At 35.2% G+C, this 22,048-nt stretch overlaps 2 protein-coding genes across 3 annotated transcripts; one reads left to right on the top strand and one right to left on the bottom strand.

The window, feature by feature from the left end:
• Positions 1–471: 471 nt before the first annotated feature.
• Bap55 (Brahma associated protein 55kD) lies at positions 472–2,221 on the top strand. The gene is made up of 3 exons (XM_065299569.1): positions 472–1,408; positions 1,475–1,628; positions 1,684–2,221. Exons 1-3 carry the CDS (start codon positions 596–598, stop codon positions 1,986–1,988), a joined length of 1,272 nt encoding a protein of 423 aa, XP_065155641.1. The 5' UTR covers positions 472–595; the 3' UTR covers positions 1,989–2,221.
• Positions 2,222–2,232: 11 nt separating this feature from the next.
• corn (microtubule-binding protein cornetto) lies at positions 2,233–21,916 on the bottom strand. Of its 2 annotated transcripts, none has more exons than XM_065299563.1 (10): positions 21,721–21,916; positions 21,210–21,556; positions 19,832–21,150; positions 12,930–13,005; positions 4,777–6,307; positions 4,191–4,717; positions 3,370–4,134; positions 3,144–3,308; positions 2,927–3,082; positions 2,233–2,871 (listed from the first exon to the last, which is right to left on the bottom strand). In XM_065299563.1, the coding sequence occupies exons 5-10, from the start codon at positions 6,242–6,244 to the stop codon at positions 2,710–2,712; spliced, it is 3,243 nt and encodes a 1,080-aa protein (XP_065155635.1). In that variant the 5' UTR covers positions 6,245–6,307; positions 12,930–13,005; positions 19,832–21,150; positions 21,210–21,556; positions 21,721–21,916; the 3' UTR covers positions 2,233–2,709. The 2 variants fall into 2 exon arrangements, with proteins under 2 accessions (XP_065155635.1, XP_065155636.1); XM_065299564.1 differs by having other exon boundaries at positions 21,210–21,322.
• Positions 21,917–22,048: the final 132 nt, after the last annotated feature.

The raw sequence follows: 22,048 nt of genomic DNA, 5'->3' as shown, positions 1-22,048 counted from the left end.
GAGACAAAATGGCGGAGAGAAGTGAACACAATGTGCAAAATGGTTGGCAGCTATGTTGGATTTGGATTTTTGGCAGGTGTGAGTGCAACTTTGAGCGTTCAAAACGGTGTTTATGATTGATTGTAAAGTGAAGAGATGCAAACAAAATTGATATCATAAGTCCCCTTTTTATTCAATAACTGAAACTAGCACAAAGTATAAATTACGAATTGAAAACATGCGAAAGAAAAGAATACTGTTAGCACTTGTTGGGCTCACCATTTATATCATTCAATAAGATATTTCATTTGTCGCTATTGTAGATATAAAATAAAAAAAACATTTTGTACCTAAACAAATAATAGGTGTTTTTATAGCATAATCTGCGATATAACCACTGAAAAGTGGCGAAAAGATGTAGGAATTTCCGGTTTGAACGAAACATGTATATGAAGTTGCCTAATAATCAATGCTTCATCTGGCGGATGATTTGCCAGTCACAAAATGACGCTACAACCATTTACAAAAACAAACTAACCTCCAAAACACCACCGAAAAGCCGCAAAACAAACCGCACAGAATCATCATTAAAACTAAGTAAAACTTATATTTTATAATGTCGGGGATGTTGTACGGAGGAGACGAGATCGGTGCGCTCGTCTTCGACCCCGGCCACCACTCACTACGCATAGGCTACGCTCAAGAAGACACCCCGAAGGCAGAAATCCCCGCTGTGGTCGGCGTGGCCCCCGACCACTCGCCAAAAATCGAACAGGAAGCAAAACAAGATCCTTCTAATATTTCTACTACACCACCAGCATGGAAATACTACATCGACACCACTTTCCTGCACACGCCGCGCCCCAACATGGATTTACATTCATACATGAAGGATGGCATGATTGAAAACTGGGAACTATTTGAAAAAGTGATTGATTATGCTTATTCAAAGATAATTCAATCTGATAGTGAGTATCATCCGGTGTTGTTTAGCGAAAGTCCGTGGAATCAGCGTCCGAAACGCGAGAAACTAATGGAGATTATGTTTGAAAAGTATAAAGTACCTGCATTTTTTCTTGTAAAGAATGCTGCTCTGGCTGCATTTGCAAATGGTAGATCCACGGCGTTGGTGATAGACAGCGGCGCGACGCATACGTCTGCTGTGCCGGTTTTAGACGGATATGTTATTAGTAATGCTGTGGTGAAGTCACCACTAGGTGGAGATTATCTCATTTTAAGAGCTAGGGAGATGTTGGAGAGTATGGGGATTGATTTGACGCCGTCAGCCTTGATTCAGACGAAAGATGTTATTCGCGAGAAGGATAAGCCGAAATTTGCGAAGAAACCATTGAATTTCACGCCGACGAATACGTGGTCATCGTATATGACCAAGAAAACCGTTCAGGACTTTCAACAGACTGTATTACAGGTAAAATAAAGTTTTAAAAATTAATATTTTTACTCAAAATGGCGCCACTTGTTTTTTTTTGGTCAGGTTTATGAAACACCGTATGATGAGCGAGTTGCTGCAGCGATCCCAAGTGTTCACTACGAATTCCCCACAGGTTTTCATCAGGACTTTGGTCCGGAACGTTTTAAACTCGCCGAAGGATTATTTGACCACGCCATGTTAGGTGCTGGCAATATCGGTACGTAAAACTCCCAGAAACACAAACATTTTTAACAAAATGATTTTATTATTAGCCGCAACAAGCGCTGGAATGTGTGACGTCGACGTTCGTCCAGCCCTATATAGTTCTGTAGTCCTCACAGGAGGTAACTCTTTAGTACAAGGTTTCAGTGACAGATTGAGTCGTGACATTTCATCGCGCATGCCCGGCTCGATGCGACTGAAAATGATCGCTGCTAATGGAACAGTCGAGCGCCGTTTCGGCGCGTGGGTAGGTGGATCAATTCTCGCGTCGATAGGTACCTTCCAGCAGATGTGGGTGTCGATGCAGGAGTACCAAGAGTCTGGTAAGGTACAGATCGATCGTAAGTGTCCTTAATCACAACCGGCATACCTCACATCAAACATGGGATCATCTCAAAACGATACAATACGCCACCTAGTGGTGGCGATGAGTAAGTAATTTTTATCAACGGTAATGACGCGATACGATACGAATTTCCTTTTTATATCTGATTATAAACCTTAATTTAAGCTTAGAATTAAACGCTAGATATAGAACATGTGGAAAAGTAACAAATGTATAGTGGATTAAAGTGATTTTTGTAAGTATTGGGAACAACTTTACTTATATTTGGATAGATTTATTTTTCGTCATATAGGATTTTTCGTTATCATACGTTAAATCATTTCGTGTCGTAATAAAAATCGAAAGTCGAGCGCCAAAATCGAACTTATTTACAACGCATCGGGTGGAAATAAAAAAAAACGAATACAATACATACAAAAATTTGAAAAGTCTTCACAGGTAAAAACGATAAACAAAAGGAAAAGACAGACGCACACAAAACAGCACCACGTCACGTCGTCTTCGCTAACCTAGCCTAAAAATTGTGATCAAATATCATTAAGTTCATAATTTTTCTCTTCCTAAACACGCTAACAGACTGACGACGCTTATCTTTAGTTTAACTTTAAAGTTACGTGCGTATTGACCGCATATTTGTTGGTTTGTGTTATGTTTGGACGCCATGTTATTAATTGAACGATTACGTTACGGGTGGGTGTAGCTGGTGTTAATGGGCGGGGGTGGTAAGGATCTAGCCTATGGCTTGCAGTACGTTGGCGGCATTCGCGTTGAAATCGGGTGGCACGACCAATGGCATCGCCGAGGCGCTCTGGAAGCTCGTCTCTTCCAACTCACGCTGCAATTGCAGCAACGTCGGGCACTGTTGTACCACGGATTGTATACTGTGCAATGTCTGGGAAAACAAGTTTATTAGATTGACTTATTATTGAGTTAAGAGGTGCGATTACCTCTAAAGCGCCGTCTATGGCATTGTATTGTTTTTTCGCTTCCGCAATGGCTTCGCGCAAGTTTTCGGTTAGGACTTGCCGATTGGCGACGTATTCTTGTGTTAGTTCAGATAGTCGCTTCTCTTTAGCTTCCAATTTGTCTTTTAGTGCAGGAACCTGAGAATAAACATAAATATTAATCAAATATTGATTAAAAATGTGAGGAATTTAGTCTTACTTCTTTTTTCAATAGTAATAATCGACCTAAAATGACTCCGGATGGTTGTTCTCCGTTGCTTTCCCAATTTCTGAGGGCCTCCGCAGCTTCCTCTTCTTTGATTTTCATTGCCTGTTCACTTTTTGACAGTGTCGTCGATAATTCACATACGTCTTGGTTTAATTTCTATTTCAAACGTGAAAAAACTATTATAATTATCATAATAACGTAAAAAACGTATTCTTACCTCAACTTGCTGTCTCTGTGCATTCAGTTCGTTCTTAATCTCCTCAATTTCGACATTTTTCTTGGCTAACTGCGCTAATAACTCCTTTACTTCACTCTTTAGTTTGGCGCCCAGCGCCTCCCAGTCTTTGAGTTGTTTGACAACAATCTTATTACTCTCTCTGTGCGTAGTATTTTGCTCTACATAGCTATCTCGTTCGTCCTGCAATTCATTCATATATTCTTCGTTTTCGGTCTGAATCAGCCGAATAATTTTCAATAAACGCGTCAGTAAATTATCCGCATCGATCACTTGATCAACTAAAGATGCAGGGCTAGAGAGGTCTGAAAGTGTGTTGTTTTCGGATTTAGAAGCAGCCTCACAACGCTCACGGTTACGAATTGCTTGTGAAAGGCTGTTTAGACTTTCCGTGTGTGACAGCCGAAGAGAAGAGATTATACTGTGGCCGGAAGAGATCATATTCACTGAATGAGAATCAGGCACCACCACGTCTTCGAGCACGTGTTCCATCATTAAACACGGCTCAGTTTCAGAATCGAGAAGTTCAGATTCAGAATTATCTGTAATAGTGTCCTTGCTATTTTCTCGGTTAAAATTGTGCGAGGTTGTGGTTGCGTTCTTGATTGCCCCAATAACAGCAGCGATAAAAGATGAACCACGCTTCGGGGATGGAGATTTTTCATGAGGGAACTTCTTCGGTTGGTCAGGCGTGGCATCCAGGCTACTACTACTGTTACTATAAGCCTCATTATGGAAAATTACATCCTGCAAACACAAATTATATAAAACTCATGAAGAAACTTAAAAAAATAATTACTTACATCAAGATCTTCATCAGTAAAGTTATACGAAATAGTCAATTGATCAACAAGACTATCCAATCGTGAATTAAGCGATGTTAGAGCCACTGCAGCTCCTGAAACTGTGCTACCCTGATGCACCAAAAGCTCTCGACATTTTGCTTCCAATGCAGTGTAACGCGCTTGCAGTCCAAGATTCTCCTGCCGTTTTTGCTCGTTGCCTCTAACAAGATGTTTGCATTCCTCATGTTTATCTTCCAACTCTTGCTCCTTATGTGCGAGCAGGTTTCGCGTACGTTTCAACTCCACCTCAGCTTCTTTCAGTGCATCTGACTGTGATGCTTTCTCGATTTGTAGAAATTCTAGTAAATCCTCGTGTTCTTGATGTTGTTGCGCCATGCAACGGTTCGATTCGTCTGCTTTGTCGCATCTTCTCTGCAATGTGCGTCGACATTCGTTCAACATCGAAATCTCTTCCTCTTGTTTGATTATAATTTGTGACACGCGCTGGAGGCGTGATTCTAGGATTTGCAAATTGTCCGAATCATCTGGAAATTACAATAGAATATAGTTAAAAGTCTGTTTGAATATTTTAATAAGTATTTACCTGTATTATTACCGTATCCACCCATCATAGCGACAATACGTTCGTTATTCGTACGTAGCTCTTGTTTCAGACAATCTTTCTCATGGCGTTCAGCCCCTAACTCACCCCTGACATCTTCTACTTCTTTACACTTCGCAGCATGTTCTGCCTTGAGTGCTTCATACTGTGCCAGTAATGTAGTAAATTGTTCAGTCACTTTAGCCATTCTCTCATCGGGAATATCAACCTGCACATCGCCATCTTGTTTTTCCACATCTTGAGGATTCACCGGGTTAAAATTAATCCCAGCTAGGGCCTTCTCAATATCCTGACAATCCAAAGCAGTCTGTGAACTAGTTTCATGATAGATTTTAGTTTTAATCTTCTTTTGTTTTGTTTGGATGAGATTTTTCGACGTGGGCGTTGATTTCACATTGGTTTTAGGTCGTGATAGGGACGTCTCACGTGATCGTGGGCGTGGTTCCCCGGGATCCACCGAACGTTCCCTTCTACGTCGTGGTAAAGTTGCATACTTTTCCAATGTGGATTTAATTTCCTTGGGTTTAGCTTCAATATTCGCTGGGAGAATACCTCGCAGTGATCTTGTCATGGAAGGAGCCGGGCGACTGTATTGTGATGGCCACCGCCCATCATCAGTGGGTGTGGTTATATTCGATCTGGTTTGACTTGGCGTACGTGCACTAACGGTTTTCTTCACGGTGGTATCTTTGTTGTCCTTTTTCAAACTCAAGCTTAAATTATCCGGTGGTTTATTTCTAGTTGTAGCTTTAGGTGTTCGCGGGGTACCAACCGCACCTCTTTCTATGCTCTTCCCTCGAACATTTGCACTTGCCACGCCCACAGCGGAAGCTCTCGGAGTCATGGGAGGTTTGGACCTTGGGGGCGTAGCTGTAGAATTTGTCATCGACTGTCTTCCTTTGCCTTTTTCCAAGGTCACCTTCTTCTTGTTGACTAAACTAGTGCGTTTCGTCACGCACGTGGACGTCACCGAACTTGACTCCGAGCCATTTTCGCTTGTACCATCAACACAGCGTAGTTTATAATCATCCAACAGTGTAGAATTACGTCGTACCAGCACGTTGAAAGCATCTTCATAATTCGAACAGCAACTGATTATAGACGAATCACAACTTTGCGCTGGAGTTAGTGATTTGAAATGGTGGTCATTGTCGAATTCTTGACTATTAGAGCTGATTGTACGTTGCAAAGTGCAGGGTTCCACCACTTCGACACCGCTATCACTACCTTCACAAGAAGTGCTCTTCGGGCAATCTTTAAACTCTTTCTCTATGACTGTTTCGTTCAGGGAAGTTGGCGACATGTTAAATGCATGAATCGTTGTATTACAGTCGTCGCCATCTTGAATCGCCATTTTAATTTCGTCGTTTACGTCATTTTCTTTCGTTATCGTGCATTCTTCATTTGTATTTACAATTATTGGTGGCTGTTGATCTTCCTCTGCCTCCATTTTATATAATTTATGTTTTTTCTTGTGTGTGATGAGTTGATTTAATTAAATATCATTTTATGTCTGAAAATAAAAGAAAAATAGAGTTTAATGATTTTTCCGAAACGATTTGATATTCATTGAACGATTACAAATGCTTGTCCACTCTTGTCAAACACCAGTGAGCAATTTTTTTAATTGCGTACGCAGTTGTAATGTTTCTAATTAGCCGTAACAGTAAATTAATTACATCAAACCGGACAATAAACGACAAGCGGACGACTTGCGCTCGTTTCCTAATGTGCTTACTCCGATGAGCAATTCTTTTCGCGTCTGTCGATTAACTGACCTGTACTACTTCCACAAACAATGCTAAGGAATTAATTAAGTAAATCAGTACTAATATTTCTACACTCATATTCACGGATTTTAGCATTTCACTCACTCATTTCTCATTCGAGTTACTTAAACATGATTTGTACATTTGTTTAGTGTACTTGTCCAAAAATAAAAGTGAAAACCAAATGTTACGAATAATTTAACAATCAAAAAACTCGTTAAACTCACTCGTAGGCATTGCGTTGTGCTATTGTTTATTGTATAGTGTGTAATTTGCTAAATTAGTAAATTTGATAAATTTGGAAAAGTTTCAAATTGCTCGTGCGATGACTTCATATATTTGTTAAGTGCGCAACCATTGCCATTACCAAATAGAATTCTTTGTGGTAGCTAGTTACAAGTATCAAAAAGTGAATCGTCGGAGCGCTAATTGTTCAACCAAAAAAGAATGTTCGATTGTACGTAATCACCTTCAAAACAAACCAAACGTAACCACATATAATATAAATCCAACAGGTTTTTGTAAGTAAAAGTGCAAAAATGTAATAAATAATTAAAATAACAAACAGCAAATCGTAAATCTATAATATAAAAAGGAATCGCAAAATCTGTTGGTAAGCGGATAACTCAACAACGCCTAGACAAATTTGGCCAATTATTCTTTTTAAATGTTCGTTAAAGTCCAAGTATGGTTTTTATGGCGATAAAAATTCGAATAATGGCCGGGAAAACCCTAAAGACAGCTCTTTTCTATAGGATAAAAGTTGGCAGTGAGATTCAATCATAGTTATAGTTAAATAATTGAATCCTAGATGGCGCGCTGAAGTGCATTTAGCTATTCTTTATATAATTAATTTCTTTAAAATAAAATTGCGAATCTTATTGATAGAATTGACACATACTATGTTAAGAACAAGAGAGTAAAAACGAATTACATTTGATTACTTATTAAATAAAACTTAAAAAGTAGTGAATAACCATAAATATTCCGAATTTAAAATTTGCAAATTGCTTTTCATGTCTTACAAGGTTCGCAAAATTGAATAAAACGAATTAAATGTTATGGTAACCTTGAAATATGGTTTACACAGCTGTGCGTTGACTGCACTTTGTAAACGTGTACAAAACCCGCATAATCGCACCGGATGAGACATAAAAACTACAAAAAAGCTAAAAAAAAATTAAATTAAAACATGCATCATGCGCTCCATGGTACAATATGCACATCTGACCAATGCCATAACATGGCTGCCGGTTTAACGAGTTGAGGTTATAAAACTCGCAGATGTGCATATCGTTCAGATGTTATAATACTGCATGCATGCATGGTTATTCAAAGACAGTGTCGGTGTCGTCGCGAACAAAAACGAGGAAGTTGAAGGTAGTTGAAGGCTTCGAGACTGCAAAACGTCTCGCCACGCAAGCCACGCACGAATGCAAACGAGGCGAAAAAGACATCGGGTGAAGAAACCGGATGTTCGTTCATCAACATTATCGTAACTCAAACAGTAAACAACTAAAACGAATTGTGGTAAAATTAATTTTTATAGAGTATATTTATATATTGCATTTTATTCACTTTCTGAGTTTGTATTCTTACATAATCTTAGGTTATGTATAAAACTTTCATCGCAAATATTTCTTTCAATGCGCTTCACGTCCGCAGAACAAAACAATATATTCACGATCACGTTCAACGTTCACTTGTTGTATTTTTTAATTAATCATTTGTTTGCGCACCGTTAGAGGTCGTTAGTATACAATACATAACCTCTCATTACATGCTTAACACGTTGAGGACGGCGCGGTTTTTGGGTATCTGTCGCATCGGGCGGCGTTTGAGCATTTTCAACTCCGTCTAATTAATTCAGCTGTGCGCCACTGGTGGTTAGGCATTGCTGTATCAAAAAGCGATTGTTTTTGCAGTTGCGTTGCCATTTATTTATTTTCTTTGTAATGAATGCCTTTATCTTTAGAGTCCGACCGAAACTATGTGCGAACTGAGATGGCAAGTGACGACCACGACTTAGTCGCGAGTTAGCCGAACGACGCACGATAATTCACGAACACTGAGTTTCGGTTCTGCCAAAAGTTTCAGCCAATTTTTGGCCGAAACCAAATTTGAAGCCAAAACTGAAACTTCGGTCGTCGGTCACTATTTATTATAATATGTAATCTGAGTGACACATTTGATGACAAAGATGCAAGGCCCTGATTGTATAGGTGAAACGAGGAGAAGATATAACCTAACCAGTGGCGTAGTCAAAAATGAATAAGTCTCGTTTCAAATAAGCCGTGTACCACCGGTGGTACACGCCGTCCCACAGACCAGACGCGTGTGTACCACCGGTGGTACACGCCGTCCTCAACGTGTTAAACTTTTGATGAATTCATTGCTTTAACCTTCAGGAAAGTACCAACAATTGAAATAAATTGATAACAGACATCAACGAGTTGCATTATTTTGCAACAACTTCACTCTGTGAACTTTATACTCATATCTTGGTCTTTCCCAAGACTAAAACCACTGCTGACCTTTCCACTCGAATATTTAAAGTGTACTACTTATATAACGTGTTTAAGTTTAATTTTAAACGTGGCTAATTTAACGCGATGAAGATGACTAAAAATAAATGCCATCAACTAAAAACAATACGTGTGTAATGCAATGTGTAACATGTGCGTAAATGTCACAGCGAGTAAATAGAATGTCATTTATAAAGTATCAGTCAAGTCATCGATTAAAATAGATAAAGATAACGCAATTATTGTAATGCCTGAGTCGGCATCGAAAGACACCATCACCACACACGTGGCCCACTCCTTGTTTGCACTGTTAATATTACTATTGGTGTGTTTCCTCATCGGTGTAATCGTTATCCTCGCTGGTTTTATCGTCCAGGCTATGATTTACAATCGGCAGATGCCTGATGCACTTTAAGTTAACATCTAAATGAATACACGACTGATCAGACTATAATTTTATATGTTTATGTTTTATTTTTTGTATTTTAAGGTAAAAGCAGTGAAAAAATTTCTATTTGTGGCTTGGAATGTCTGAATAATGTGAATAATTGTGATTATTGAGTATTATTAATTAAATGAGAAGCTGGGAAGCGATGGTTGTGCTCTAAAATTTCTAACGTTTTCTATTTCCCTTTCTTTGGTGAGTTGTTATTGTTTTAGCGGCAGAAGCAGAGCAATGAGTAAAGAGTTGTAATTATCGGTATAATTATTCTCATTTAATTATTATCTGAAGGTAGTTTGAAGTGATGCAGTCGTACATCATAATTATTACACTCGAATGCACTTTATAATATCTGTATAAATTAAAAAATAACAAACTTTCAATTTTTTCTAGAAAAAAAATCTATTTTATGCATTTTATGTTTAAAAAAAAGAAAAAAATGCTTTTGTTTTCTTTTAATTTATAAAATTGATAATTTTTAATGAAATTCACAGAATTTTCTTTAAATATTTTAATGTTTATGTTAATTATGAATAATTTCGTCTCTGGTTATTGTTGGTTGGGCATTAGGAATGCGATCGTTTCGTGCAGTGTTCAAATTATGTGCATAATATGTGCGCAATGTAACCACCCATCTACATATTTACGGAATGCGAATGTGAACGCGAGTGGCAATTGCGCGCATGCCATTTCGCTAATTTGCTAATTATTGTCGATTAATTACCATACCGCGGCAGCAGCAGCGTGCGATATGAACATAATATAAATTTTGCTTCTATTCTCATTTCTCTTTTTTATATAAAACAGATATATTTGTGCGTATTTAGCTGGATAATATAGTTTTGCGGGAATTTCCTTTGTTTCCTCACCGCTAATTACAGTTTAATTACTGTGCATCGCTAAGGAATACACACTTAATTGCTTTATTATGAACAGATTTAATTTTAATAATATACGTATTAATCAAAAACCATTTTTAAAAGCATTTTTAAGTATAAATGAAGAAATATTAATTTTTCTTCCAATAAAATGCTTGAAAATTGTTTTTAATTCTAATTATTTGGTTAATATAAATTTATTAACTATTATGATCATAATGAATTAATTATATTATGGTTAGTTGGTTGTTTATATTGTGTTTGCAGCTCGATGAGCGTTGGCTATTTTTTAAACGCATTTTCTTTCGTTTTTTCGTTTCTCTTCGACCGGCACACGCCACAATCCGATTAGAAAAGTGGTGATTACACGGTGGCGCAAAGCGTGAAGCACAATGCTAATAAATTATAAACAATAATAGTGAATATACATACTTATTCATTGCTAAATTATTGCAAACTCACAAAAAATGTATAACTTACGCAGAAATGACCACAAAAAAGCATCAAAAGTGAAATAAATTAGAAATTATTCATAAATAGTACTCACAGTATAACTATTTTATTACTTTTATTAGTTAAAGTAGCTTTTGCCCGCGACTTCGTCCCGGTAGTCTTTAATAAAAATGTAATTCGTTTTTACTCTCTTGTTCTTGACATAGTATGTGTCTATTCGATCAATAAGATTTGCAATTTTATTTTAAAGAAATTAATTACATATAAAGAAAAGCTAATAATGCACTTCACCGCGCCATCTCGGATTCAACTATTTAACTATAACTATGATTGAATCTCAATGCCAACTTTTATCCTATAGGAAATGGCTGTCTTTAGGGTTATCCCAGCAATTATTCAAAATTTTCTCACCGTAAAAACCATCCCTGGACTTTAACAAACATTTAAAAAAAGAATTGGCTATAATGGTCCAGGCGTTGTTGAGTTATGCCCTTACCAACATAGTTTTCCATTCAATTTTATATTATACATATGTATTAGTTAAATGAAAATAATTATTAATTAATTTATTGTCTTGCCTAATCTTTAAACTTGAGCTACTTAACTTCAACAGATAACTAACTGGACTAATAAAAAAGAGTCACGTTTGCTGAGTCAGACGCAATGCCAGCTACGTGATATAAAGTAATATGATTTGTAAAGAAATAATTTATCGTAGCGATTACGCTGATATATGTCGGCTAGTTTCTTGGCTCCGTCTTGAAACGACCTTCTGAAGGCAGACTACTTCTAACTTCAACAACACGGTCCAGCAACAACAAGAATTTAAACCTCGTAGCCAAAGCGTTTCACATAAACCACATCAAAGAAAAAAATACCGAAACACACAACAGACCAAAATGAAATTTAACCTCAAATATAAAATAGCATGCTAAAAATTGAAGATAATTTGATGGAAAGGCACACGTTGAATGAATGAACAAAATTTCATTCGGACGTGATACTAGATACCTACTTAAATGCTTCTATTATTTTCGGTACATGTTTAGGTTTTAATGCGTTTAGAATGTTTTCCCCACGATTCGTTCCTCAAATCGTATTTTTTTCTGTTGCGGTTATTTAACGGTGATCGTCTTCACCGTTCGAGCCGCAGAGACTCTCGCATGTTGTTCGGTTTGGTACACTTCGAATGGCTTTTCTGTTCTCTTCGAGTCGATGCGATTCGATTCGATCGTAAAAATGGAGAACAACGCTGCATGCCGCATGCGCGCCGTGCCGCGATTTCTAATTATCCGTTTAATTATATGCGTTATTTCGTTCATCCGACGTGATCAATACTAATAACTAATAATGCACTAATAGTCCACTGATTTCTACCCTTTAAATTCATGAACGTCAAGGATATAACCTTAAAAATTCATATGTAAAAATGAATCGCAAAATGTGTTGGTAAGCACATAACTCAACAACGCCTAGACAAATTTGGACAATTCTTTTTTTAAAATGTTCGTTAAAGTCGAAGGATGGTTTTTACGGCGAGAAAAATTCGAATAATTGCCCGGAAAACCCTATAGGCAGCCCTTTTCTATAAGATAAAAGTTGGATTCAATCATAGTTATAGTTAAATAGTTGAATCCGAGATGGCGCGCTGAAGTGCATTATTAGCAATTCTTTATATAATTAATTTCTTTAAAATAAAATTGCGAATCTTATTGATTGAATTGACACATACTATGTCTAGAACAAGAGAGTAAAACCGAATTACATTTTTATTAAACACTACCGGGACGAAGTCGCGGGCAAAAGCTACTTTTGCATATTAAGCCACAAAAATTATTATAACACAAACTTCGTGTTTATTCACAATATTTAATCAAAAAGTGAATGAACGATATGTGGATAACCGCATCCGTTATTAATGTGTATTTATTTATTATAATCTGTTGAGTTAATTATAATTCATGCACGAAATTAATTAATCCACACATAAAACTGTTTATTTTGATAGGTTTAGTGTGTAATTTGATTGTTTTGTGCAAATTTTTTGATTAATAGTGGATGTACACACCTCAACGATGTCGAGAGCATTGAATCGAATGGCGGCGGCGGCGTTCACGCACGAACAGCGCACTCCCACGATAAATCTGCAATAAACACAAACAAACGAAAAGATTATTACCATTGCAAACAGCGCCCACATACGAGATATAAATAACAGCAACGTACATTGGTTTATCAATTCATCTATTCGGAATTGTTTACTAAGGTGGATAATTAATTAATAACTAAGAAAGTAATCAACTTAGCTTCATTATTTTCTTAGGATTTTACTCGGTAGTAAATTATGAGTTGATTTATGCAGAAATTTAAATAAAAATACAAGTTCTGGAGAAGTTACAGGATAATTTCTGTGAAATTTATAATTTTTTAAATAAAAGTCAAATTTAAATGTTAATAACTTTTTTTGTAATTATTTGATCAACAAAATATTTACACAGATTTATGCAGAATTTAATTGGGAATGTGTCATCGAAAAAATAAACAAATTATCATAAATAACATCAAAGTTATATATTAATAACTAAACATTTGACTAAACTTTTTCAAACAAGTTGAGTTTACTTTTATAATTTACGCAGTATTAAAGCAGAAACAAAGTTCACTGAAATGCATCCAGGCATGAAGGTTAAACAGGATAATCCTGACACGCCTCGTGGAAAATCTCCTTCACTGTATTTAAAAAATATCACACCACACGCTTGGAAACTTAAGTCAAGTGTAAAAAACAAATAAAATATTTCAAAATTGAAAAAGTTGTGAATATAAACTACAACTGTTTAGAGTAATGCATGTTCTTGTTGTCATATTAAACTTATTCTATTTATTTTCATTGCTTTCTTCGCCTCGAACTTTTTCGTGCAGCTGACATCAATTCCGTGCATTCCCGAAACTTTCCAGCTTTCCCGGCGCATGAAGAAGCTCTGGGGCTCTGTGTGTCACTGGACTTGTTCTGTTTACGTTGCTTACGCATCATGCGACTCGACTAAAAATATCACCTAGGACTCGCTGGATGAGTTTTACCGCATTCTTTTCATTCTTTGCCTCACATGTTATAGTTATAATTAATACACAACTAAAAAAATAAATATACATAACTTTTGGGGATTTATTAGTCAATAACTCATAAACTAATCAAGATACAAACATAATTTTTTTATAATTTATATAATTAATAATTTTTGTGATAACAAGTTCTTATCATCATTTTTAGACCAGTTTAAGTCAAATTATGGATTTTTTACTAAATACAATTTTAATTGTTTATAACTTTTTATCTATTAATGTTATCAACAAAATTTCTTCACGAGATAATAAATAATTTAATTCCAAATATATTTTTGAAAGAATTATAACAAAATCTCAAATAGTTTTTGAGTAATCAATTAATAATTGTATGATACACGAATTTATTTCAAAATTCATGCATAATTTATTTTTAAGTGTGACTTAATGCATCCAAAAGTACATTATAAATGTCGCATCGAATAGAAAATCCTGTAACGTGTTAGAATTAAGTCAAACACTTCGGTAAAACTTGGTAAAGTTCGCGCAGTTTGCGCTCGCACGAATCGCTGCGTTCGCGGCCATCCGCGACGTTTCCTCGTAATAAAATCACGAAATCATCAAAACGGTGCTCAACTATATTTGTCTCATCTGTTTATGCACCAATTGCACAAACTGGACTATTCCAGTAGGAATACGTAGACGTCGTCTTAAAAATATTATGACGTCATAAACATGGCGGCACATAAAGAAGTAACAAACTTTTGTTACAACTCACAAAAAAAAACTTAAAGTAAAAGTTTCGTGGTATCTATAACAATCGTATACCGGACGAAGTTAATTACAATGTACGTATTTCTCTTCGCTTCCTTATTCACTTGTTCCTCATACAATAAAAATATAATAATAACCACACAGCGTTCAAAAAGTCAAGACCCAGGGATTAAAGAATTTACACTTTAATATAATGTGTTACATATTACATAAGAAATTAAAAAACTACGGGCAATTATGTCTAATTTATTCCACACGCCAATTAAGCTTAAAAACTCTTGAAAACTGTTGAAACTAAAATACTACCGAGTTTCATGCAGTCAAAAATGTATTAAAAACAATTTTGAGAATATAAATTGTATGCAACACAAAAAGTAAATTAATTTATTATGTAGATACTGTTAATTGCTATTATTTAATAGGTTAGTTATTGTGTAATGTATCGCTCGAGGAAATTTCAGGTATGATGTTAGTTCGTACACCCGTATATTAAAATTAATCGTTTTTATGGCTATCGACTTTCGTTTTCAACAATTGCGCGTAAATCAACAGCGTTGTAATGTCGATCTACTTCCTAGGTATTAATCTTGAGGTGAGTAATAAAATCAAGTTGAATGGTTTAGTTTATATAACTAATTGAATAATAATAAATGGCAAATTGATTACATCATATGAATATTTTAATTTTTCATTGAATTTTTTTGAATTTTTCGCAAAATTTCGCAATTTTGGTTGCTTAGTGGTAGTCGCGTTCGGGGCCTATACAGGGACTCAAAAATTAGAAAATTTATCTTAAGATGAAATTTAATTTTATTAAAAAATGTATAGTTGGTGAAGATATAAATGAAGATATTCTTCATGCACGACTTGCCGCTGACGGCTGGAAGTCGTGCGAATTGAAGCGAATTTCATCGTGAATTTTATGCTTTTTGTTTTTATTTCAAAATCTATTCTCGGTTTGTTGCAAATCTGCCCAAGCTTGAAATTTCCCGAAGAACTATCATCTTCATCGCTTCCAATTTATATTCTATTATTTCTTACTTTTAAAATAATTGACATTTAAACATTGAGATTTATTATACTTGAAAGTTTTAAATTTAGTAAAGACTTATGACTCATTGAGCGAGTGACTCCCAAGAGAGATTTAAAACCAAAGAGACGAATGATTTAAATCTCCGATTGCAGCCGCTTACAAGTTTGGTAAACTCGATTCCTGACTTTATTGTGAGTGTGAGTTAAATGCGATATTTGTGCTCTTTTGAGGTTAAAAGTCGTGAAACTCGCAAACAACTTGCCAATAAAGGCGACATTCGACTTCAACAACGAGTAAAAAGTAAGGTAAAACATAAAATAAGTAAAAAATGTAACACTTTTGTGATTATTCTGGAAAATATTTAAGATTATCACTTACTTATCCAAAAATTTTCCATTTTAGTAAAGATTTATATTTTTTATGTTGCAAGACGTGATTTTTATTGTTTTATAACCAATTTCAAGGCAAGTGAGAAATTTTATTCGCTGAGAGTATAGATGAGGTCATGCAAAAATTTTTGGCGAACAAAACGACTGCTTAAAAGGTAAAAATAATTTTGTTTCGAATGGGCGTACGATATAAATGTGAACATGATGAACACATGGTACGATTTGCATATTTGGGCAAAATGTAAGCCGTCAAGGTGAGATTGCATAATGCAATTATAACCTGACCAATTTAACCATATGGTTAAAAGGTTTAAGCTATAAAGTGCACCGAACAATTTTAATAAATTTCATTACATATTATTTTTAATGATTTCATTTAACATTAAATTGTATTAACTTTAATGTCTCGTATTTCCTAATTTGTTCTGGAGTACTTAAGCAAATTCAACAGCAACTGTAAATATAATAAAATCTGAAACTATTTCAACTTAAAGTGCACCTGAACGCGGAAGTTCAATGCAACTAAACCTATAAAACACACAACTCACACATAATAACCGTTTAAAGATTTCACATTTTCTTTGCAGTAGTCATAAGTTCGCAGAAATGCAATAACATCGAAATACAATTCACGAAACTTATTTTGAATGGCTTATTCTCGATGCGTAAAAATAAGTTTGCAACATCGATATGCCAATGACCGTGAAGTGATTGTTTGTGAACGCAAATCAATCCCCCACAGAACAAAACAAGTAGGTACATAATATCGCGATGTGTGTGTGTGTGGAAGTGTGGAGCACTTAAGATTAAGAGTATTTGCATGTTTGCATATCCAACGAGTCGTATGAGCGTTTGAACAAATTTGCTTCTTGCATCTCCTGCGTGTCGCGCGCCACTCAAGTTGAATAACCTGCACATATTGCACCTATAAACTTTACACAATAGAGACGAGGAGAATTTCCATGAATTACAAGTGAAACATTTATTATTTCTGATAAAGTTATTAAAATATAGCGGGAATATAGTGCGACATAAGTGTTTTATTAGGTATATTACTCCTGGAGATTGCGTATGTCATAAAAATTGTGTTTTTATCAAAAAATATATATAAACTAAAAAAGTGTTAGTTACAACATTTATAACGTAAGAATGGCTGGGCAGATTTTGATTATCTATGATTTTTTGGATTCGTCTTGGCCCCGAATAGCAGAATAGGGGGTTAAATAGGGGGTTAAATAGGGGATGAAAATTAATATCTAGATTCAATCATTCTTATAACTAAATAATTTACTATGGCGTTCAAAAGTAAAAATTAATGCAATTTTTACTAACTAGGAGAGGGAAACTAGTGTATAATATAAAAATGAATCGCAAAATCTGTTGGGAAGCGCATAACTCAACAACACCTGGACAAATTTGACCAATTCTTTTTTTTAAATGTTCGTTTAAGTCCAGGGATGGTTTTTACGGCGAGAAAAATTCGAATAATTGCTGGGAAAACCCTAAAGACAGCCCTTTTCTATAAGATAAAAGTTGGCATTAAGATTCAATCATAGTTATAGTTAAATAGTTGAATCAGAGATGACGCGCTGAAGTGTATTATTAGCAATTCTTTAATATAATTAATTTCTTTAAAATAAAATTGCAAATCTTATTGATAGAATTGCCACATACTATGTCTAGAACAAGAGAGTAAAAACGAATTACATTTTTATTAAACATTACCGGAACGAAGTCGCGAACAAAAGCTAGTTTCTAATAATAACAATAATAAGTAAATATAATACTCAAAAACAACCCCATCCCTAACATTTTCACGAGTCCAGTAGTCGCCAGTCTGAAATGCCCTGAAATGTCTGTATCTGAAGGTTGAACAAACCTTCGATTTGCAGCTATTGCCATTACCATTCGAGTATTCATTCAATTTAACCGTACGAGAGTGTTCAAAAGCTCAAGTTCTCAACTTCGCAACCACACAGATGTGCTGTACACGCACACAACAAAACGCGGTGCTACGCTTCAGCTTTGATGTCGTCGAGCTTTCGTGCCAATAACAAGCTGCTGGTGGCTAGTGGCGAAATCCCAAATGGCAAATGTAAGACCTCTACCGTCACACTGCGCGCCCTGTCCTTGTGCCATTCTGTTCCACCGCACAGCATTCCTACCAATGTGTACTAGTGTAGTGATTATCGATTTTGTAATTCTGGAAATCTGCTCATGCACACGAGCATGCAAAAAAACTGCTTATGCAAACAAATGCAAACAAATAAATGTATTCATTATTCTTTCTTCTTTATTTCTTGAGCGGATTGTAATAAAGAAAACAAAACTAAACTAAAAATAGAAATAGAAAAGTTACAAGTGTGACTAATTTATAACAATATTAATGTTTCATTTAATTTATATTACTCATTTTTATTTATTAAAACTCAGGTAGAAATTATTATTTATTATTATAACCTTCGGAATGAAATAAAACTTTAAACTTTATTAATTAAACACTGAAACAAAACGTCAAGGTTATCCAAGGTGAAATATTCTTAAATAGGAAGTAAAATATTCATGAGATGTGCAAGGTAAAAATATTTTACTCAAAACGTTACATTTTCGGAAATTCTGAATATCCACGTGCCCCTATTCAATATTTCTATAATATGCGAGCACCCCTTACTAAAATCCTCTCCCCTCATACAAAGCAATCAAAAGAATCTCTTTCATTGGACAACGCCACACTGTGAAGGGTACCTACCGGTCAGAGGTAGTAAACCCAGGGTGTTAAAACCAATAAAACAAGTGAAAAGTCTTCAGAAACCAAAAGAACAAGTGGAAAGTTCCATGTATGCCTAGATATATATCAAAAAGTTAATAGAAGCAAAACTTGTCAATTCATTGAAATAACTATGAATAAAATATTGTTAGAAGTTCAGAGATTAGACAAAATAGTGACACGTGGTCTCAAACATAAAATAGGGAGCAGAACACATCAAACAAATACATTTCACATGCAAATACTGTTTGTGTGCGTTTGTAAATGCACAATATACAACGTTAGCGTGCGTCGTGCGCTTATAACGTTTTTATTAGCTGTTAGGCTTGTTAATAAAATGTCGGCGGAAACGGGCGCGTTCAAACGCTCACAGAAGGCACAAGCCCTAAACCATCCTAACCTAAATTATAACCAGGCATGCATTTTGTCCGTATGCACGAAACAAGCCCTTTTTCATGAGTTATAGCTCCAGACAAGCAAATAACATCGCTAGTGAAACAAAAGAATGATAAATACCAGTAGTTTGTGGTTGTCATGACAACGCATCACAAAATGTCAAAAAAATCACTAAAATACACTGTAACATCTAACGCTTGATTATTCTACATTAAAAAATATAACATTAAGATATTCTCATATATTACGAGTATAAAAATGTTATTTTTGTGTTGTAAATATAATTCCATGATGAATTCCATCTCATATTGCTCGAGAGACAAAAAATAAATGATGCTTTGTTGACTATGCTGACGTTGCTTTGATTTATGACGAAAAAATATACGAAATCGCACAAAACAACACGATAATCATCAAATCATCATAAAAATCGTTATAAAAGTATTTATAGCAAGAATCATTACTAGTTTCATAGATATTTCCGCAGGAATTTTATCATTGTATCAATAACTGTCTTATTTTATCATTTAATAATCCAATGGGCTTACCATTAATTTATTACAGCGTTGAATTAAATGATAAAATATTCCAATATTCCAATAACACCTTGTTCTGGTTTACACTAGTTATACACTTGCAGAAGGTTCAACCCTCTTACATTTTAATTGATTTCAATAATAATCCTGTCTGTAGTGGGCGTTTATGTAGTGCACAATTGTGTTATTGCTTGAGTTATCACGTTTGACGTTTTAAAATTCGTTTTTAGTTTCGTTTGTACGTTCGTTTTCATGGGCTCACGGAGCGCGGTTCAACGCGGCTGTGCTGAAGCCGTCGAGGCTGAATGTAAACACATTGATCGCACACCGCCTGCGCCTGCAGCAGGCAGACGAAGCAGACGCTAGCGAAGGGAATGGATGTGCCAAGGTGGGGTTGGAAACCGACCGCACGCAACGAAACTGGAAACGTGAACGACGAATACGAGTGCAGCGGCTACAAAAACACTCAACCAATCGTACAGAATAGATTACAATAAACAATTTGCATTGGGCGATCATGTTTAAGTAAATGTTTCTTGTTTTTGTTAATTTTGATAATATAAACGCCTTAAAAACATTATAAATTCAAATGTTTACATTTTGCACTTGAATATCTAAAAGCTTCTGGTTTGGCCATCTGTAGGTAGCTTTCTGAACCGTTATATAACTTGTGGGCGTGTTGTACTGACAGATAAAACATTTTTTCAGTTTTTAACACATAATTCAAAAACTAACAGAGATACAACTTTAAACTTTTCAATAATCAATTTTATATTAATTTCTGCATCTGCCAACGTCATATTTACCCATACCTAACATGTTAATAACATTTTACAGATAATCTACAATATTATAGCAGATTTTTCAGATATTTCTTATGAGAAGCTTAAATTATCTTCCGATTTAATATTTAATTTCAAAGTTTACTCTTTCAACCACAAAATAAAACGCAAAGAGTATAAAAATCTCAAAGCTAAATATTGTCTGTGCGTAAAAACCGAAAACATTACACAGACTGGCAAAAAACGTAATAATTAATCAACAATATCTCATGCTTGAGATATAACAGAGCGCAAAGCATGCTTCCAAACCAATGTAAGATTTTTCGTCGCATTCTGTTCCTTTGTGTTGTGCTGCTCTAACTGAGAGCGTCGCACTATAATCGGATATGAGTCAGATAACAATTTGCGAAAGCCTTCCAGATAGAAGCGATCCTCGAAGACTATCCATGATCCGGGCGCTATTGTTGATCTTATCAGTTGCACCCAATAATCAATGTCAATATTGTTGTTGTATTCTGCATATTCGAAGTGTGTGCGCATTGGAATCTCCTGGAATTTATCATTTTTATATTATTTACATTTTTTTAAAGTAAACTGAGTTTATTTACCTTTAACTCAGCCATTCCTATCAAATATTTTTGATAAGGCTGAATGTCAGTGTGGTAGTTTAGTAAATCAATGATAACTATGATGTTATCTCCTCCAAGAATTGGTTTCTCTTCTGATTTTGATTGCAAGCAAACAAATTGCAAGGTTTCTTTTATAAGGCACATGATTTTTGAATTTTTTGTGTGATTTGTTTTTATGAAATGATGTTACTTGTGGAGTAGTTGGAAGCAAACTGACTGTTATGAGTAAGTGTATGAGTTGAGTTTAGAATTGAGTCAATTAATACCTACCAGCATAATGAATAATTATGCTGGTATGTAGTTAAAATCAATTCAGAAATAAAAATCTGAAAATCAAACAAAAATCAATACTGTTGGATGCAAAACAATAGAAAGCAACGGAAAATAAACAAATAAAGTGCAAGGAGTGCCTGTTTGGTGCAAATAATTAATTAAAATGATAAATTCAACAAGTGTTTGGTGTTTAAAGGTTAGGCCTAAATGTACTTACGAAAAACGTATTTTTCAGTGCAGATTCAGGTGAACACGACAAACCGATGTTAAATAGATGGACCTATGGTGTTCCACGGGGATATCAACGTAGATTGAATGTCAAACTATTGTTTATCGCCATGGTGTGTGACGAGAACATCAAGAACGACCGGTGATCATTTCAAATAGACGGCCATTAAAAATTACATCCGGCTAAACAGCATAATCAGCATTTAAATAGGCAATTTTTAATTAAATATTTTTAATTTAAACAAACTCCGATAACATAGATTGCTTCAATAATTATTTAACTAATTTCTTATTGATATAAATCCATTACGCGCTAA

The sequence above is a fragment of the Atheta coriaria genome, unplaced genomic scaffold (genome assembly GCF_025399875.1).
Source record: "Atheta coriaria isolate IRGN ID8LTWV9N9 unplaced genomic scaffold, Caltech_Dcor_3.1 hic_scaffold_3_pilon, whole genome shotgun sequence".
Lineage (NCBI taxonomy): Eukaryota > Metazoa > Arthropoda > Insecta > Coleoptera > Staphylinidae > Dalotia > Dalotia coriaria.
Note: the sequence above shows the minus strand (reverse complement) of the source record. Positions and strands in the feature narration are given on the sequence as shown.